Source organism: Crotalus tigris, unplaced genomic scaffold, assembly GCF_016545835.1.
Source record: "Crotalus tigris isolate CLP2741 ecotype Arizona unplaced genomic scaffold, ASM1654583v1 scf7180000017716.2861928, whole genome shotgun sequence".
Lineage (NCBI taxonomy): Eukaryota > Metazoa > Chordata > Lepidosauria > Squamata > Viperidae > Crotalus > Crotalus tigris.
Genome location: NW_024096587.1, coordinates 2,130,981 through 2,152,666, shown reverse-complemented (window position 1 = coordinate 2,152,666; position 21,686 = coordinate 2,130,981). Strand labels below are relative to the sequence as shown.

Genomic DNA, 21,686 nt, shown 5'->3' with positions numbered 1-21,686 from the left:
GTGTCGTTTGGGTGTGCTCAGAAACACAAGGAAACAACCAAGTTCAGAGAGCACCAAGGACCCCTCATGTCAACCCTGATCTATAAATATTCTCCTTTATCAGTTGAATCAAAGTGTTATTCTTTTCAATATTTCTCAACTTTACTGCATCCTTCTGGGTTGCATTATCATTATCATCATCTTAACTTTATTGCAGTCATTAACCAGAACAAAAGAATTGGCATTCAAATACTCAGAATATCCAAAAGTAAAGTGAGAAATTCAGGATGGTTAAAAGTACTTTCAGACAAACATTCTGGCTAAAAAACAGTATCAAATCAGAATTTGTTAAAAGGGATTATCATACTACAGATATAAAACAAGATGAAATTTAAATAAGCAATCTGGATAATATGAACTTGGGATAGCACTGTAAAATATGAATATATGCACAAATACATATGCATATTCATATACATTCTCCCTCTCCCTTTCTCACATACACACAGACACACACACACACACACACACAGCCCGCTTATCCTGGGGCTTCTCTTAGCAAGCAGCATATTTGCCCTTCAGAGTATAAACAGTAACATGCCTATTGAAAACTTTGGTTTACCTCCTGCCCACTCACAATAGTAACAACTTTTGGGGGGGTCTTTTATGGTGGATTGTAGTTCTTACACAAAGGCTGAGATTTCTTGCACCAGAATCTTGGGATGCAGTTTTTGCAACTATTCCTGTATCAAGAGATTTAGTCATTCCTTTATATTGGACTTAACACTGCTCATCTTAATTATTACAGTAGAGACAGAGAGACAGAGAGAGAGAGAGAGAGAAAGAGAGAGAGAGGAAGACCAGCTGACCAAACACCTGACCATCAAGGTAGTGGTGCATATTAATATGGAGAAATTCCTCATACTTTCATCAGTGCAAAAGGAAAGTGATTCAGCAAAGGAACCACCACCGAAGAAATCAAAGCTGGCACCAAATTGAAAATACAATGAAGATTATTTGAAGTTTGGATTTTATTTCCTGGAAGAGAATGATCAGCAGCTTCCTGTTTGTGTTATCTGCAATGAAGTATTATCCAAGCATTCCGTGAAGCCTTCTTTGCTCCAGAGACATTTTACAACAAAACATAAAAAGCACACTGAAAAGCCAGTAGCATTTTTGTGAAGAAGAGAGATGAATTTATAAAACGCCGTGCTGCTTTCGTGAAGGCCACTGCCATCTCCAAAAAATGTCTGGAAGCATCTTACCAATTGTCCTTGATAGCAGCTAAACGAAATAAGCCTCACACAATCATGGAAGAAGTCGTGATTCCCTCTGCCATTGCAATTTCCTCAATTCTCTTTGATGGAAAAATGACTGGTGCTATTTGTAATATTCCATGTTCTGATAACACCATCCAAAGACGAATACAAGAGATGGCCACAGATGTTATTCAACAAGTGGTGGAAAAAATCACAGCAGCAGAAAAATTTGCATTTCAATTGGATGAAAGCACTGACATTGCTGGTGAGGCACAATTAATTGTCCTTGTGCGTGTTCCTGATTCAGACGACATACTGGAACACATATTATTTTGCCGCCCACTACCTGGCAGAATGACTGGGGAAGAAATATTCACAATAATTGACAATTTTTTCAGTGAAAATGGAATATTATGGACTTGGTGTGTAGGAATTTGTTCTGATGGTGCAGCAGCTCTTACTGGAAGAGCTTCAGGGATGATAGCACGAGCTAAGGCAAGAAACAGCTCCATTGTTTCAAATCATTGCATCTTGCATAGACATGCACTTGCTGCTAAACGGATGAGCCCAGTGTTACATGAGACTTTGGCGGATGCTGCAAAAATAATAAATTTCATCAAAAGCCGGCCATTGAATGGACGTTTATTCCAGCAATTATGCAAGGATTTGGATTCCGAACACAGCACTCTTCGCTTTCATACAGAAGTACGTTGGTTGTCAAGAGGGGAAACATTATCGAGATTATTCGAGCTACGAGATGAAACGCACCTGTTCCTGACAAATGTTTCATCACCCCTAGCAGAAAAGTTTAAAAATGTCTTTTGGGTATCCTGCCTTGCCTATTTGGCTGACATATTTAAAAAGCTAAATGAACTTAATCGGTCGCTGCAGGGCCATGGTCATAATGTGTTTGTTATGGAAGATAAAGTTTGTGCCTTCCACAAAAAAATCTCCCTGTGGATAGGACAAGTAGAATAAAGGAATATTGCCTCATTTCCCAATGTGTCAGACTTTATTGAACTAAATTCAATTGTTGATACTGAGGGCATTGAAACAGCCATCAAAAATCATTTGGAAAAACTGCACACAGAGTTTGAGTTGTATTTTCCATTTGTGTCAAGAGGATGCGATAGTAGAATTTGCTGGGTTGCATCACCCTTCACCATGGACAATGTTGTGAACTCTGACCTTTCCTCTCCAGAGCAAGAGGCTCTTGTGGAACTAACATCAAATCGCAGTTTGAAGGAACTTTTCAATGAAAAAACACTGACTGAGTTATGGAGCCAAGCTGCAAAACTATACCCAGAAGTGGGGGGAAAGGCTATCGCAGACTTACTCCCATTTGATTCCACATACTTGTGTGAGAAGGCATTTTCTTCCTCAACATGTATAAAAACTAAGGAAAGGAATTGCCTTCAGCTGGAATCTGATTTAATTATGTCAGTAAGCACTCTCCAGCCATGACTGCAAATATTAATGGCAGAGAAGCAGGCACAAGTTTCCCATTAAAAGTGTGGTAAATGGGTACACTTTTTTCCTGTTTTGTTTTGTTCAATAAAGTTTTTGATACCTTGCTAAGCTGGTACTCAAATATTTTTTTTTTATTGAAAATTTATAAGATTTTACAATACAAAAACAAAACAGTTTTCCCCATCCCTCCCCAACCCTCCCCTTCCCTCCCCCGACTATCCCAGAGCTGGATATAGGCTTAATTAGAATTTCTTCAAAAAATCTTAAGAAAAGTATAAAATATAAATAAATCTAGATACATTACTTAAACAAATTACTAAATAATTAACAACAATATATATGTAAAAAAAGAAAAACATAAATACCAGAAAAGAAAAAAAAGAAATACATAAAAAATATGAAAAGAAAATTAATTTTTCAATATAAGTTATAAAACTATAAACAAATCTAAATACATTACTTAAACAAGTTATAAAATAATTAAAGGTAATATATATATATTTAAAAAGAAAAGTAGAAAAGAGGAAAGAAGAAAATAATAATAAAAAAAAGAAAAAAAAGGGGGAAAAAAGTTTGGCTTTTCAAGAAAATTGGCTTTTCAATATAAATTATTAAAAAGCTAAATAATATTTTTAATATCCATCTTGTGTTGTATAAAATCTATCCATTTCCTCCATACCACAAGATACTTCTCTTGAGATTGATCCTTCAGGAAAGCCGAAATCTTTGCCATTTCCGCCAGATAAGAAACTTTAAAAAGCCACTCTTGCAAGGTAGGCAGAGATTCCTTCTTCCAACATTGTGCTACTAACAACCTTGCAGCTGTGATTAAATTTAACATCAATGTGATATCTTTAGTATCACAATCTGTAACAATACCTAATAAAAACAATTGTGGGGTAAATTTTACCCTCCTAAAAATTCTTTGAATATTCCACCATATCTTAATCCAAAAAGCTTTTATATTTTTACACGTCCACCAAATATGATAATATGTAGCATCCAAACTTCCACATCTCCAACATTTAGGCTGTAGATCAGGATACATACGAGACATTTTTTGTGGATCAAGATGCCATCTATAAAACATTTTATAAAAGTTCTCCCTTAAATTTTGGGCTTGCGTAAATTTAACGTTCCTCACCCAAATAATTTCCCAGGTATCTAATAGTACCGGTTCACCAAAGTTTTGTGCCCATTTAATCATACATTCTTTGACTAACTCTGCTTCTGAGTTCAATTCTACTAAGACCCCATAAATTCTCTTAATGTGAGTTCGCCTTTGATCTTTTATTTGTTTAAACAGATTCTCATCTTCTCTAAGCAAACCCACATTCCGATCTATCTTCCACCTATCCATTATTTGTCTGTAGTGAAACCATGAATATATAATATTTTCCTGTGCTAAATCTTCCATAGATTTTAACTGCCAATTTTTACCATCCCACCTGGTACTCAAATATTGTCATGTTCTAAGGTGGCATTCTCCTCTACCTCTGCACGCGCACATTGATTTTCTTCAGGCTGAGGTCTGGGCGGAGTGCTGGACAATGGAAGGGAGGGAGGGAAGGAGGAAGGGACAAAGGGAAGAAAAGAAGAAAGGAAGGGACAATGGCAAAGAGGGAGGAAAGGAGGGCACCCACCCCAGTCCCACCCCCCTCCACCCGAGACCCATGGATTCCCCCCACACAGACACCCTGCAACCTGATGGAGGGATGGACAATGGAAGGGAGGGAAAAAAGGAGGGAAAAAAGGAAGGAAAGAAGGAAGGAAGGGACAATGGGAGAGAGGGAGGGGGCAATCCCACTTCCCTCCACCAGAGACCCATGGATTCCCCCCACCCACACAGGCACCCTGCAATCTGAGTGATGAGCTGGCCAAACCCCCCCCCCCAGCCATTGACTTCGCTTGTCAAAAAGTTGCAAAAGGTGATCAAATGACCCTGGGACACTGTGACCATCATAAGTATGAACCAGTTGCCAAGCATCCGAATGTAAATCACATGACCCTGGGGATGCTGCAACAGTCATAAGTGTGAAAAATGGTCATAAGTCACTTTTTCAGTGCCGTTGTAACTTCAAACAATCACTAAGCGAATTGTTGTAAGTCAAGGACTACCTGTACTTTATCATTTTTTTCCTCTTTTTTTTTTTTTGGTCAATTTTGATACCTTGCTGGGTGACTGGTGGTACTTGGATATTGCTTTATCCTAAAAGTGGTACAATGAGTGAAAAGATTGAAAAACCCTGCTCTAATTCATCGTCCAATGGTCAAAGCTGAGACCTTCTGACCCATGGAAGAGGGTTGGAAAGATACAAACAGGGTCTCTGACTTACAAAAGGAAGAGGTCCGCTTAACATAATGGTGCAGAGCCCTGCGCACGTCCAACTTATGCCACTGTCTCTCCAGACGATGTGACGGGTTAGGACAAAAGTCAGGAAGAACCAGATCCTGGGACCTATGGAACCAGGTATTGACTTTCGGGATGAAGGAAGGGTCCGATCGAAGGACTACTCTATCTTCGAAAAAAGTGCACAGGTCGCTCCTGACCGAAAGTGCGGCCAGTTCTGAAATACGTCTGACCGACGTGATGACTACTAAAAAGGCAACCTTCAAGTGAGCAAGACCGGATGGGCTCGAATGGTGGAGATAACAGAGCGTGCAGCACCCTTGGCAAGTCCCACGAGGGATAACGATGCACCGCAGGCGGTCTAGCATTAACTGCCCCTTTAAGAAAGGCGCCCACTGCTGGATGTTGCGATAATGGAACCTGATTGTCGCAGGCAAGGACCGTTGATAAGGCAGCAACCTGTCTGCAGATGGTGCTATGTGACAATCCCTTATTTATACCTTCCAAAAGATAGTCCAAGATGTTAGGAATGGTGACTGACAACGGTCTAAGATTCTGCTTAGCACACCACATGCAAAAGTTCCTCCACATGGCATCGTAAATTCTATTGGTCGAGGGGCGTCTCGAGGCTTGAATCATCGAGATCACCCCAGACAAATAGGACTGCCTAGCTAAAGTCTCCCGCTCAAGTGCCAGGCAGCCAACTGGAGCCACTGGGGATCTGGATGTTGGAGGTTCCCCTGACTGAGACGCGATCCAGTGGAATCCTTTACGACGGAGAGAGGGACAGATCCACAAGGTTGGCAAACCACGGTCGCCTTGGCCAGTGTGGAACAACTAAGGTGACTTCTGCCTGTTCCTGCAGGAGCTTGCGGATGGTTGCCAGTATCAAAGGAAGGGGAGGGAATACGTAAAGCAATCCCCTGGGCCACTCCGCCCCCGGGGACGGGAACCTGGTGAAGTACCTGGGCAGTTGGGAGTTTGCCAGGGAGGCAAACAGATCCAATTGTGGTTGCCGAATCTGACCGAGATTTCCCTGAACAGAGCTGGATCCAGGCGCCACTCCGAGTGGTCAACCGTAGCTCTGCTTAGGTAATCTGCTTGTCAATTCGCCACTCCAGATATGTGTTCCGCACAGATAGACCCCAGATTGGACTTTGCCCACAGACCCAGGTCCAAGGCTTCTAGCGTGAGTGTCCATGACCTGATCCCTCCCTGTCTGTTGATGTGTGCTTTGGCTGCCACGTTGTCCGTTAGTATTAGAATGTGTTTTCCCGCCACAAGGGCGGAGAACTGACGGAGTGCCAAATGAATTGCCCTGAGCTCGAGCCAATTGATGTTGTGGGTTAAGTCCGACTGGGACCACTGACCCTGAGCCATGTGAGTCTGTAGATGTGCGCCCCAGCCAAACAGGTTGGCGTCTGTGGTCAAGGTGAGCCTGGCAGGCTCATTGAAAAGTGACCCCTTGGTCATTGCGGACGAAGTCCACCACACGAGAGATGACAGTGTGTGGTATGGAACCCTTACCTTCCTTGTGGATGCACTCATATTCCGTTTCTGGAAAGGGAAGAGAAACCACTAGAGGTTTCTGGAATGTAGTCTGGCCCAAGGGACAATTCCCAGACAAGAGACCATTTTCCCCAACAGCTGGGACAGCTGTATCAGAGGAACTACTTCTCTCTCCAAACTCGGTGGACGAGTGTCCAGATACTGATCCTGCGATCCTGAGAAAGATAAACCCTGCAAAGCTGTAAATCTATTATTGCTCCTAAGTGAAGGAGTCGAGTCGAGGGGATTATGTGACTCTTCTTGAAGTTCACGGAGAACCCGTGCTCCTGAAGAATATTGATTGTGATTTCCAGATCTGATTGAGCTGAATGGAAAGAATTGGATAGGATGATTATATAATCCAGATAACATTGTACGCGCACCTGGATCAACCTGAGATGGGCTGCCAAGGATCTTTGTGAATACCCGAGGGGCTGAGGAAAGACCAAAAGGTAGAGCCCTGTACTGGTAATGCCGGTGCGCGTAACAAAACCGGAGGAATCTGTAGTGTTCTGGGAGGATTGGAACGTGAAGATACGCCTCCGTCAGGTCTATGGAGGAAAGGAAATCTCTTTTCCTGATGCCGGCCAGAATGGACTTTAGGGTCTGCATCTTGAACCTCTTGTAGGTCAAGAAGTGGTTTAGACCCTTCAAGTCCAATATGGCTCTCCATCCCTCTGAGGCTTTTGGGACCACGAACAGGATGGAGTAAAATCCCTGTCCTCTCTGTTCCAGAGGTACGGGCTCTATGGCCTGTATCTCTAGTAGATGAGAGATGGCTGTGGATATCAACTCGGCCTTGGCTGCGTTTCTTGAGGTGGGGCACTGCAGAAAGCGGTCTGGGGGATTGCAGAAAAATTCTAAGGCAAGACCATGTCTTAGGGTATCTTTCACCGAAGAGTCAGTGGTGGTAATCTCCCAAGTGTCGCTGAATAGTGACAAGCGACCGCCTATAGGAACGTCCTCCTTGGCGTCACTTGGTCCGCCTGTAAGGATGACCCCCCGATCCACGGAAGGGACATTTGGACTGGAATTGACCCTTGGTTCCAGGGTTTTGGCAGTCCTGCTGTCGATCCTGTCTAGGAGGAAAGGATCGAGAACCTGTGGGCCAATCCCAGGACTGACCGGCCCGAAAGGGCTGTCTCTAATCCCAGGCACCTCCTGCACGAAAGGACTGTCTACGAAAGTCCTGTTGAGGCCTCCTATCCAACTTCTTAGAGGGGTGCACCAGAATCTTGCACTTATCTTTCCCTTCTATAAGGTACATTTTAAGAACTGGACAGAAGAGATGTGTTCCACTGTACGTGGCTGTCGATAGTCGCCACTTGGATTTCAAGTCGGTCCGCCACTGTTTCAACCACAGCAGTCTGCGAAATGAGACTGTGGCTGCAATGGACCTGGCGGAGTACCTGGCTGAATGAAGTAATGCATCTGCCATGTATTCAGACACAACTAATTTTCCTAACATCTAGTGTGCTCGCACCTGGTCAGGAGGAATGAGAGCCTGTAGTTCGCGGAGCCACATGATGGATGCCCTTGCAAAAAAAGACAAAGAAGTCGCCGCCTTAATCGCCCATGCCGAGGCCTGGTGGGCTCTACAGAGAGAAAATTCGAACCTCTTGTCCTCCGCCTTTAGGCCTCTGCCATATCTCCTGGAATTGTTGATATAGAAAATAGAGAAGTTAATGGAGTGTCCACAGTAGGCACCTCCAAGAGGGAGGAAAATGACAAGGAAACATTGAAAAGTTTCTTTTCTGTGCTATTGGGAGAAGGTAGAGTGGCCAATGAAGACCACTGAATAGGGAAGGATCAAAGAGGCCAGATGTCGGTGCTGCTTCCGGCCCCATCTCTTCATCCTCTGACATAGGCATGTCCGCTGTCTCAAGGTCTACATACCGCTCCTCACCCAACTGAGAAGATGTCTCAGAATTGCTGGTTAACAGAGCACGCCCTGTTTGAGGCAAAGATATGGATGGAGGAGGTATTACCTGCGAGGGACGCTGCCCCATGGAGGAGGCCATAAATTGTGCGAACGCATGGTGCATGAATGCCTGGAACTGTTCAGACCATATGTCCTATGGGTCTGTAGAACGAACACCAACTGCAGTGGGAGTGTACATGGCTTCAGGTGCTTGTTGTGTAGTGGAAGAGGAAGAGAGAGGGGGACCAACCTATTCAGTTTCCCCCTGAGGAGACCATTCCCTAGGGGCATCATGGGAAGGCACAAATTGAGGCTCAAATGGGGAGCGGTCCAGTGAAACGGGGGGAACCACTTCTGCTTCCCTGGACATGAGCCTTTGAGCTCTGGAAAACTCCTTCTCCAGCACCTGATGTCTCCTGGAGGCCTCTCGCTCAGCTGCTTTGGAAGTCTCTTTTGAGGCTGGGGCCTTTGTTTTGGGTTTTTTTCTTTCCCCCTGCTTCCAAATCAGATGATCTGCACTTCCTTTGTGCGGGGGAAACCTCAGAGTCCTGAGATGCCTGGAGCGATGCACTGTCTGCCACTGCACCCTGGATATTCTGGATAGGAGATGTCCAGAAGTGGGGGGAAACCAAGACGCAGATCTGGTTGTCAGAGAGGGAAAATCCCGCACTCTGAACAACAGCAATGGCAAACAGCCAGACAGTCCACTAGAACTGTCTGTCTAGGCCTTGTGGCACAGTGCTACAAAGTAATTGGAACAGGTGGATCTAATTATAATTCTCCCTCGCAGAGTGTTACAGAAGGGAATAGAAGATGTGATGTAATAAATAAATAGGATCAATAAATGCAATCAAAATGGCGGCCGCCCCTTACTGCCTGGTTTCTCCTTTGAGAATGCAAAGAATTCTGCCTGAAGGAGCGCTGGAGAAATCCCCCCGTTAGAAGCCTGATACAACAGGCTAAGACAAATTGGCAAGCAGGCCCAATTGGCAAGTACTCCCAAGGTACACGAGGTATCTTCAAAATGGCGGCCGCGTCTGTTAATGATAATAAAATGGCGGCCGCTAATTCCTCCCCACCTTCCAAATGGTGATTGCGCCAAGAACGGCTCACAGAGAGGCTATTTAGGCCTGTTCGGACTGAGGAGGAACCCGAGGGAGTTGACTACAGATAGGGCCTTTGTTTCCCCGTTCGCTAAAGGAGGCAGTAAAAACTTGCAGTTGAGCCACGCGGCTTCCACTGCGATCCGTTACACCGCCTGGTTCAGTGGAGACCTCGTGGCGACGATGCAGTAGAATTAGGCAGTCCGGCGTAAGCAAGCTCCGAGGAATCACCAGCAACAACAGTCCTCCTTGCTTTCGCGCTGAGCAGCTGGGCCAGAGCTAAAGTTGCTCCAGTGATCCGGAACGGCTGAATTTCAGCTCGTAACAAGCCTGCAAAGCTCATGGAGCCGAAATAAACTTAAACTGCAACTCAAAAGTTGATAAAATTTGGAGCCAAATTGAAAGAAGAAACAATTTCAAGTGAGTATAGATTATAACTGCTAACTCAACTACCTAATCAATCCTTAAAGGAAACAGGAAAAAGGGAAAAAATGAATAATTTTAAAACCTAGTCTAAGAGAGGAGCCAAATAATTTGCGTCCTACTGAGCTGAGACTAAGTCAAAAACTGTGAAGGTGCAGCCAGAGGGAGGCATGGCTAAAGTTCTGACTTAGTCTCATCTGAGTAGGAAGGCTGAGATTATCCACCGGTGGATTCTACACTCATCATGCTAGAGAACTGCCTTTCTAGTGTTTTTTTTAAAAAAACCATTTTCAACATAATGAAGATCCCTCATCTTATTCTCGAATATACTGCATATTTGGACTTGCTTGTAAATATATACAGTACTCTTTCTCTTTATTCTAAATTTAATTATGGCAATAATTTGTAGTACTAGGTATTTTTAATGAAAACTGAAAACCAAAAATGTTATCAAAGAATTTATTTTGCTTAACCCACATTGTTGCAGAAATACTTGCAAAACTTTACACAGTACTAACTAACATGTTACAAAATCTCATACTATTGACATCTGTTTATAAATGGAGAACTTGGTTCTCCTTTCTCTTGACAACTTTGGTGACACTTTATAATAATTCAGATTTCAACCCAAATAGTTGTTGTTTAATCCTATAATCCTTTTGGCATAGCCTAGCTTTTCGGTGCCACAAGTTAAAATTCCTGTCTTTACACCAGCCATCTGAGAAAATAAAATTTTATTTTTCTTTCAGCATCCTGATTATTAATCAGCTTGACAGCTTGTTCTGCTATTTATTCAAATATTTATAAATTATCTCTTCACCCAAAACAGCTGAAAGCAATGAACAAACTCATAACACAATTTAAACAGAACAAATAAACTTTAAAGCAACAAGGGCAAAGTCATTTAAAATCCATCAAAATCAAAATTTACAAAAACGTATGTAAAACAGATTTTACTGCCAATCTAAAAATACCAAAGATGAGTTAAATCTTATTTCTTTAGAAAGGGGATTCCAAAGGCAAGATGCTAGCATAAATAAAATTTTGCTTATATCTCCATCAATTTAACCTTTTGGCATTCAATCCTTCTAAAGCAGATTTTAAGAGATAGCGAGGTTAATAACAAGTTTCACATATCTTGACCTTTAACCAGTTAGCTTGTTTAAACACATATAAACTGGGCCTAAACGCAAGCTTAAAGCATTTTTTTAAAATTCAAGAGTAGTTCACAAAGCTGTAAAATTCACAAAACCAGCCTGCATCAAAACCCAATCTAACTACTGCATTTAGTACGAGCAACACTTTTCAAATATTCTCCAAGAGCGGCTGTACACTAACTTGCAATTATCTAGATCAGGGGTAGGCAACCTTGGCTCTTTTATGACTCGTGGACTTCAAATCCCAGAATTCCTGAGCCAGTCATAAAAGAGCCAAGGTTGCCTACTCCAGATTTAGATTGATGGTTGAGGATAAGATAAGTAATTATGTGCAGATTCTAACCAAAGCTCGTCTTTTCATCTCACCCACCAAAATGCTAAAATATCCACAATGGTTCTTGCAAGATTTTTTTCTTCACTTGAATGGAAACCTGATCTAAACATTTGGGTCAAATCCTGAAAATTAAGATAGGACTTACTATAGAAAGATGTCTGGTGATTCTACTAGCTATGCCAAGATAAATAGTTTGCAGAAATTAAGTTACAAGGTGTACCTTTTCCTGCAAATATCATTGAGTCAACTTGCTGGGGATAACATTTCTGCTTTTTCTATTACTTTGGTAAGCAAGATAGCTATGGAAACTCTCTTTTTTTCAGGCATTTTATGATAAATTGTAGAAAAAAAAGTGTTGTTATTGTTTTAAAAATGGTTCCACCTCTCCCAACCTTCCAGGCTTTTCTAGAAGGACCCATCAGCCATATGAGAGATCACACAAAGCCCATATAATGAGTAAATCAAGACACAAAGCAAACTACCTTTTTTGCAGATGTGTTTCCAACTATTAGCATCAGGTTGCAACCTTTGCTCTGCTATCATTTAAACTTAGAAATATTTAACTTCTCAGTTGTACCTCTGCTTTTATCTTGGGTCAACCTTCTTATATCTAAAATTTATTTTAATGACTTCAATAAGTTATATAGATGTCATAAAAACTCTCCCTTAGAACTGCTACTTAAGATGTTCTTAGGGATTCTGATTAATTTTATATTCAATAACTCTTCTTGGATATTCTAAAATAACACTGTAGCTAAATTTGCATTATTGCATACCCAATTCATGAGGCATTAGTTAAGCTGTAGACAGTTTAAGAGTAGATTTACTTCTGCACTGTAACTCATCTTGTGTTAAGGTCCTCATCCTCATGCTACCATTTGTTTTAGTCTGTGACCATAAATAGAATTTGATTAATTAAAGTCATCTTAAATGGTTATAGAAAATCACCAATTAAGGGGTCCTTGGTGCTCTCTGTGCTTGCTTGTTTTCTTGCAGACATTTCATTACCCTATCGGTAACTAGATAACATCATCAGTACTAGTGCTAGAAAATCACTAATTTTCTGCTGTATTAATATAAATTTTATAGTAAAAGGACATCTTAATATCTTTTACAGGTAGTCCTTGACTTACAACCACAATTGAACCCAACATTTCTGTTGCTAAATGAGACATTTGTTAAGTGAATTGTGCCCATTTTATCCTATCTCATCACAGTGGTTAAGTGAATCACTGCAGCTGTTAGTGACCCAGTTGTTAAGAAAATCTGGCTTTCTCATTGACTTTGCTTTGTCAGAAGGTCACAAAAGGTGATTCCCATGGCCCCGGGACACTGCAACCATCATAAATATGAGTCAGTTGCCAAGCATCTGAATTTTGATCATGTGACCATGGGCCTGCTGCAATGGTCGTAAGTGTGAAAAACAGTCATAAGTCACTTTTTCAGTGCCATTGTAACTTTGAATGTCACTAAATGAACTGTTGTAAGTCGAGGATTACCTGTATTAAGCCAATTAATCTAATATTTAAATATTCTTGTGTATTAACCAATAATCATATTATCTTGCATGAAGTCTTAATTTGTATTGATTTGTATCCTGCCTTTATTATTTTTAAAAATAACTCAAGGTGGCACACATATCCAACGCATCTTTATCCTCCTATATTCCCCACAACAACCCTGTGAGGTGAACTGGGCTGAGAGAGAGTGACTGGCCCAAGACCACCCAGCTGGCTAAGGTGGAACTTGAACTCAGGGTCTCCTGCTTTCTAGCCTGGTGCCTTAACTACTAAACCAAACCAGTTCTCCATATTATTTCTATTCTATTTTGTCCCTTTCTCTAGATTCTACAGTTCTACCTTAATTTCTGCTGGTCAACCACATAGCAAAATACATTATTGATGATACACTAATATAAAGAAGAAAATGTAATGTAGAATTTTCAATATAAATTACCTACCAAATATGTTTGTGGAATGTCCTTTCCTAGCAATAGGTTTCAGTTCATTATGCCCCCATCCATACTGCCGATAATTATCCCAGGCATGTTTCATCATCTACAAAAAAAGAAAAGAAATAAAATACAAATGTTAGCATGTAGCATGTCGCTATTACCTGTCAATGTTTTAACAAAAAACATTTTTACACATCCATCTTATATGCATCGATCTTCTATTAATCCTTGAAATCCACTGATTCCTTTCACTTTGTATTTTTCTCATTGTTGCCTATGTTTATGTCTGTGTCTTATCTTTGCATGGTTACTAGAGTTGCATTGGTGATTGTGGTGGCTAATAAATTAATTCAATGAAATAAACCCAAAATAGCACTTAAAAAATCTGAAAACAGGAAATGGTAATGTATTTCAAATTTTAATAGTTTAGATCTAATCCAGGTTTTCTGCCTGGAAGGGCTCCTAGCTAATAAAATGCAGATGCTCCCTACATGGCAATAATCAATACTATCAATATATTCATAATGATTATAATGTATATGGTGTATATGTAACACACATACGTGTGTGTGTGTGTGTGTGTGTGTGTGTGTGTGTACACATAGGTATTTATTCGTAATGTCACCCATATTCATAAAGCTGTATGAGTTGTTTTGTCTCTCGATTGCATGGCATGATTCCAGAAGCAGTTGCAAATGTTTCCAGTGTTTCCAGTAGCCAATTTGTCTTCCAGTATTGCCGCCGCTTCTGGAATCGCACTATGTGACTGCAGGACAAACCATTCCATTTTGGTGATTTAACATGGTTTGCACAGTGCTGCAGAACTTTCTGCAGCACTGTGCAACCTTACTAAGCCAACAAAATGGAATGGTTTGTCTTCTGCTCACCATTTTATTCCTACCCACAAGTAGGTGGGGGAAAATGGTGGCCATTTCCAGGGCACCACCATGTGGCCGAGGGACGTGTGGTCTGCCCTTTCTTCTGCAACATTCGGTCCGGAGATCTTCACAGAGTGTGGAATGCATGATGGGTGGGGGGATCAGGGCCAAGAACTGTGAGGTCCTGGTGGGGTGGAATGGGGAGAAAGAGGCAGTGTGAGAGAGGTAGGGGGGTCATAAGGGCGAATAACTATAGGGGTACTGCAACAACCATAAAACTTTAAAACGGGGTATGTACGGGGGGCTCAAACTGCCATTAAGTGACCAGTTGTATCTTGAGGACTATCTGTATTCACAATCTCCTCCCTACATTTCTTGAGAATATTCTTCTGAATATTGTGCACTTCAAAGTGCACAATGATTGGGCAATATTCTCTCTGATGATTGTAAGAAACTTTGGCAGTTATCTTATTAAAATGTATCTTAAATACAGGCATGATTACATTTAACTTATATAACAGAAGATAATCTATACAAACTACAGCCAAACAATGCTATCAATAAACTGCAGAGAACCTGTTCAGGAAGTCACCAGGAAGCATGGCTAACTTGAAACTACCCCAACATAAAAGCCCCACACAAACATTATATTTATTTCAAATCATTCACATCCTGAGTTGCATGCTCACTGTTGAGTCATGTACTAAGTAGGAGGTTATATAAATTAATTAAATAAATAAATTGCAAAACCGGTAGCATTTAGCAAAAAATCCAAAAGCCACATCATTTAGCCTCACTTACAGTAAGGTCTCCAAGAGCTTTATAGAAATGCTTCTCACATCAATAAAGATAAGGAGGTAACAACCATGGGCATAACTCATTACCTCTTTAATTTTATCCCTTTTTTCTCGTATATCTGGATCCACTGGATCTCCACTGTTTATTCCTACAAGATTTGGCACAGGGACTGGTGGCAGAGGATTGCTACTTTTTCTTTTCAAATTTTTTACAATGTTGTTTTTCTCAGTCTGAATTTCTGCTTGGATCTCATCTCTTGACTTCTTCAGTTTCTCTTTCGCTTCCTCTAGTGCTTTTTCATGATCTGCACGAATTTTATTTCTCAAACGTTCTTCTTCTTCCCTAAATATAAAAACAATAATAATGCTAATTTTTAAAGATAATTCAAATTTTGTTTTTTGAAAAATGTTGTGAGCAAAACATTATTAAATTCTGAATTTAGTCTTTTATTATCCAAGAATCTACTAAATATCCCAAACATAAATGAAGAGAACTTGCTAGGTAATTATTAATCTATCGGTATTAGAGGATTTAAAGAAATTACATCAAAAAATTATATGAAAAAGTTGCCAGTAAAAAAAAAATCTTTTTTATATAATCCAAGAATTTCATTTCATTTTCATAACTAGCAATAGATTGTGTAAACTACCCTATATGATGGCATACATCACATTAGATAAAAACACTTGAAAGAACTTCCAATCTTGTGTTTGGTGCCTATGATTTCTTATACATAGGAAGGCAAAGTAAAAAATATGAGTCTGATGTAGGATCTGGTTCCTATGTTAACATCATTGTTCTGTTGTTTTTGTCAGTAATCAGTTCAGTTGGGCAGTTTATCTGTATACAAATGCAGGTCTGCTACCTACTACCTGACTAAGTACAGTTCCATTGTGCGGTACATACTGTAGCTTATTAATGATGACTTATAGGTTTTCTGTATCATGTACTTATGTGTGCATTGTGTAAGTTTCCTGTGACATCAAGGAAATAGACTTGTAGATGGGTTAAGGTTGAAATTGATGGTGAGGTGCAAGTCGTTGATGTAATTATGGAATTTGAAGAGATACTGAATTGAATACTTTATTTGGCCAAGTGTGATTAGACACAGAAGGAATTTGTCTCTGGTACAGAAGCACAGTGTACATATAAAGCAAAACAACAACTATAATAATAATAAAATCTCACAAACTGATTATCTACAATGTCACGATCGAGTTACTAAAATGATACATTGAAATCTTTGAAAGAAGCTTGGGTTCGAATGCAGAAAAATTACTGGGAACATCAAATTGACAAAGGTCTTGAAAATGAACAGGTCAAGGTGGGACTTTCAAATCCAAACAGAGAGACATCTGCCCACAACACGCCTGACATCACTATAGTGAAAAAGAATAGTCTGGTTCATTGATATTGCAATACCAGGTGATGCATGAATTGAAGAAAAACAGCTAGAAAAAATAATAAAATAACGCAATCTGCAAATTAAAATTGAGCGATTGTAGAGGAAGAAATGGATGGTTGTACCACTATTAATCGGTGCCCTTGGAGCAATACTCAAAGGGTTGCCTAGATACATGGAAAATTTGAACTTATCAGACCTGAATATTCTGACTTTGCAAACAAAAAACAAAAAAACACCTTACTCGGAACTACGTATACTCAGACGCTACCTTAACAGCTCTTAGGTCCTTGGTTAGGGCTTGAACTGTTAAGTTTTTACCAGTCCCAGACTGTGAATTGAATTGAAGATTAAATCTTTAAAATTATTATTATTATTATTATTATTATTAATAATAATAATTTATTATTAATATTGTTGATAAGAAAGACAAAAAAGTCAAGATAGTAGATGTGGCAGTCCCTGGAGACAGCAGAATTGAAGAGAAAGAGCTGGAGAAGATAACAAAATACAGAGACCTAGAAATAGCAATAGAACGACTGTGGCAAAAGCAAGCAAGAGTAGTACCAATCGTAATAGGCGCCTTGGGTGCAATCCCAAAACAATTGGAGCACCACTTGAACACCACTGGCATTGACAAATTCACCATCAGTCAATTGCAAAAGGTAGCTTTACTCAGAACATCTTCCATCCTGCGATGATATCTGTAACACCATCGAACATCCATATCTGCCTATCCCAGGTCCTTGTAAGGACTCGATAGCTAGACAAAAATGCCAACTCAGTCTGAACATCTGACTATGTGATGATACAATAATAATACAGTAATAATAATAGTAGTAGTAGTAGGAATAATAATAATAATACCAATAAAAGGGGAAGTAAAAAAGATAATGAAAAGGATAAATAATACTATAGCCACATTACTTGTCCCTGTTTCAGCATAGAATGTTTTAAAGCACTGTCCCGAGGGAAGGAGTTGAAACAATTTATGTCCAGGATGTGAAAGGTCTACAGATATCTTCTCAGCCCTCCTTCTGACTTGCACAATATACAGATCTTTTATGGAAGGCAGATAGTTGCAGTTCTTCTTTCTGCAGTTTTAATTATCCATTTGAGTCTGTACCTGTCCTGTACCAGTTATGAAAGTACAAATAACAGACTCAATAATTCCTCTGTAAAATTGTATCAACATTGATGTCATCAATGAACCTCAAATAAAGGAAGTTTCAACTAAAAGAAATATGAGAAAATGTTCAAAATCACCAATGAAAATGTTGGCATATTATGAAGTCATGCATAAGCCATTCCCATGACTGCACCACAGATTTGCAAGTATATGCAAACCAATGGTGAATTAGTTATGGGCAAATACAAAGTCATATAGTCTGGTGGCAAGGTATGCTGTGTTGGTACAGTGTGATTATGTTCATGATGGCTTGAAGTATATGTTGTGGGGGACACTGGTACATTTTTTCCATGCATTATCAAGTTTCATAGGTCCTGTACTTAGACTTGTAGACTCCAACTCCTATATATTAAGACTTGTGGACTTATTTAAGACTTGTAGACTCCAACTCCCAGAATTCCTCAGCCAGCCATGTTGCCTGAGAAATTCTGGGAGTTGAAGTCCACATCTTAAAGTTGCCAGGGTTGGATACCCCTGCCCTATACCACCAGCACTCCCGCTGCATACAAGACACCACAGATTTCCTAAGAATACTGAACTCTATTGGCAATCTCCCTAACACCACAATTTCAGTCACCGTGGATGTTGAGGCACTATATGCTAACATGTCCTATTTTAAACAAAATGGACCCTGAACTCTTTCATGATGTTTTTAATATAAATTTTCAACCTTGGGATTGAGAAATATGTTATTGTTTATTTTGATTGTGAAGTCTTGCATATTATGTTGATGTAAAGTGTGTGCATTGGGTGTGTAAGGAGGTATCAGTATTCTAATTGTGCCATATACAACAGGCTATGTTGTTTAGCATCTATCATTTAGAAAGTGATTCTAGCAAGTGAATATAAAATATGTAGTTTATTATGAAATAGTCTTTTAACTATCAGATTATATGAACTGTTTTATCCCCAAACTGTCAGACCTACCTGAGTCCGGTCCCTTAGGAAAGAAAGACCCTCGACTCCAAAAAAGGAGGGGGAGACACATAGGAAAATGCAGAGTTAATTAGCTGATCATTAAGGCTTATCTGGGTATTGTTCGTGAAACTTTTTTAGCAGTTTGAATGCTTTAATGTTTGGAATCCACCCGTTCAATATCAGAGGGAGGGAAGTCCTTCCACGCCACTAAATATGGAGTTTTTCCTCAATACATGCTAGAGTCCTTAACCTCAAACTGTTGCTCCCTTTCAATCATGATGAGATTGGGAGGTGACTGTGATTTTGAGCAAAGGGAAGACATGATTTCTGGTTTTAGGAGGCTGCAGTGGAATAATGGATGCACGCGTCTGAGAATTTTTGATAATTTGAGTTCAACAGTCATGGGGTTGATAATCCTTCTTATGGGGAAAGGGCCAACATACTTTGGACCCAATTTCTTGGAAAGTTGTCTAGATTGCAAGTATTTGGTAGATAAATAGACTTTATCCCCAATTTTAAAGTCTTTTGGTTTTACACGCCTCTTGTCTGCTTATTTTTTTATATGCTTCCCTTGCCTCCTCCCGTGCTTTCCTTACTACTGGCCAGGTATTTTGTAATTGGGTTATCCACTCCTTTAAAGAGACGGTCAATGGGATGGCCTGGAGCAAATCAGGGATAGACACAAAATCCTGCTCTGTAACCACTTTAAAAAGGGTGAATCCAGTGCTATTGTGCACTGAGTTGTTGTAGGAAATCTGAGTGAAAGGAAGAATGTCTGCCATTGTCCTGTTGATAATAAATGTAACTCCTGAGGTACTGCTCTTAGAATCCCATTTGTATGTTCAGAGCCTCCTTTCATTTCCAGATGATGTGAGGAGGTAAGTGGTCCCCAAAGGTTTTAAGAACTCTTGCCAAAACTATGAAGTGAACTGGACTCCCTGATCTGAGATTATTCTCTCTGGGGCTCCGTGCAGTCTATAGACATGCTGTATGAACAACTTGGCTAAGGTGCAAGTGGATGGGATGTACTTGTTCAGAAAATAAATTAGTTATCACCCAAATCACAGTATTTCCTGAACTCTCAGGCAGCTCCACTATGAAGTCCATTGAAATCTTTTCATGTGGCTTTGGGCTCAGCCACTGTTTGAAGTGCCCTGGTGTCTTCCCTTGCCGCCTTTTGGAAGAGGCACAGGTAGAGCAGCTAGCTATGTAGCTATGTCTTTCTTTAGTGACAGCCACCAAAATTGGCACTTAACCAAGGGATCCAAGTGATCAGCTTCAGTTTTTTATCTTGAAGTAATATTAAACTTATTTTTTACAACATTTTCTTTTTTAAAATTTTTTATTTTAGACCAACAAAACAAAACAAAACACAACAAAACATTACACACATACACACGTAATATATCCTTTTTTGTTGACAGTATTTTCACTAGTACAAAACAATGGCCTTTGTCAACATTTTTCTGAAACATATCAATACCATATACTCCTGTATCCAGGGCTACAGCTATATTTTAGTGTCCCTCACTATAAGATGAAATTTTTTTCACTGCAAAATCCCAATGTTTATTTATGTATTCAGTGTATCATTGCAATCTACACTGACCTCTGGCAGTTAACTTCAATAAAAGTAGTATATAAAACCCATTCAATAATGATAATGCCAGACAGGACAATTCTTTGTCCTACAAATACTGTTTGGGGATGCTCAATTTTCACCTCACTTTTACTAATCTGACTTCAATTAAGTGACTTTTAATTAAATAGAAATTAGCTGAAAACTAGTCCCTATAAAACCCTCTGTTTTTTAATTGTCTCAGAATTGCAAGACTAGCAGCAATATGTCTTATTGGAGAGCATGTACTAGATAGGTTAATTCTATATACTGTAAAGGCAACAAAATATCTATAAGTCGAGCTTATACATTAAACCCAGCATTTTGAGCTACTCTTGAAACGTATTGATAACCCACAAAGCATGTGCAACACAGGGGTCATATTTCTATATCAACTTGCACTAAGAAATTGCAATATTTTGTACCAACCATAATTTCTGAGTGGTTTTCAAAGGAAGCCCCATGAAGCATGCACTGTAATATTACAGCAATTAGGTAATAATTGCTGAAGTTGCCAAAACTTTCTGTTCCAAACAGAACTGCAACCTGCCATAGCCTCTACCTGGCAACCAGCAGTAGTTATGTGTCCAGGAGAATCTTCAAGTTATGGACCAATTCCTTTCAAGGACATGTAATTCCATTCAGAGTTACAACCAGAGCCACAGGGAAGCTTTCTGAAAGCAGCTCCATCTTGCTGTTTTGTCCCATCCAGGTGCCAACATCTTCCAAAAATGAAATCAACACCTGTCTAACATCTCCAACTCAGTTTGGGGCAAAGATGTAAATCTGAATATCACTGATATATTGATAATGCATTAATCCAACATTGATGATCTCCCCCAATGGTTTAATGGGGATATTAAAGAGAAAGGAGAAAAACACACCCCTCTCTCTTCAAGAAAACACCACCAGGTCAACCTCTTTTCTTCTAGTCTATTCAGAAGTTAACGTTGTGCTTTTGATTTTCTATCCTCACCGAGTAGCCAAATAAGACACCATAGCTGACAGTAATAACTGCAGTTGAGGGATCTAAAAAGGATATACTTCCCTGTCTATTTGAGTCGCAACAAAGATCATCTAACACAGAGGTCCCCAATCTTTGGGGCACCAGGGACCAGTTCTACGGAGAGAGGTTTTTCCGCAGACCGGAGGGTGCATGGTTTTGTGTGCTGACTGGTTGCTGGCATGCCGCGGCCTGGTACTGGTCCACGGACCAGTCATAAACATGACTTCAAAATGAAAGGGACCTAAATAATCTGCTTTCTTTTCAGCCCTTTGTTACTGGCAATTACTATTTTCACAACCTTCCCTGAGAAAGAAACTGGACACAAAACAAATGTCCACTTTAAGGAGGGGAATAAACCATGATTATCTTCAAGACACGG

The 21,686-nt window shown here is 40.1% G+C and overlaps 1 protein-coding gene across 3 annotated transcripts in view; it reads right to left on the bottom strand.

Annotated features, from left to right (window-relative positions):
- The window catches only part of MAN1A2 (mannosidase alpha class 1A member 2), a 98,016-nt gene that overhangs the window by 52,435 nt on the left and 23,895 nt on the right, over positions 1 to 21,686 (bottom strand). For 2 of the 3 annotated variants that reach the window (XM_039338802.1, XM_039338803.1), the window contains exons 3-4: positions 15,261 to 15,516; positions 13,505 to 13,601 (exon numbers count right to left, since the gene is read on the bottom strand). In XM_039338802.1, coding sequence (XP_039194736.1) covers positions 13,505 to 13,601; positions 15,261 to 15,516 — 353 coding nt within the window. The remainder of the gene's footprint in view (positions 1 to 13,504; positions 13,602 to 15,260; positions 15,517 to 21,686) is intronic. The other variant, XM_039338804.1, reaches the window with a different exon arrangement.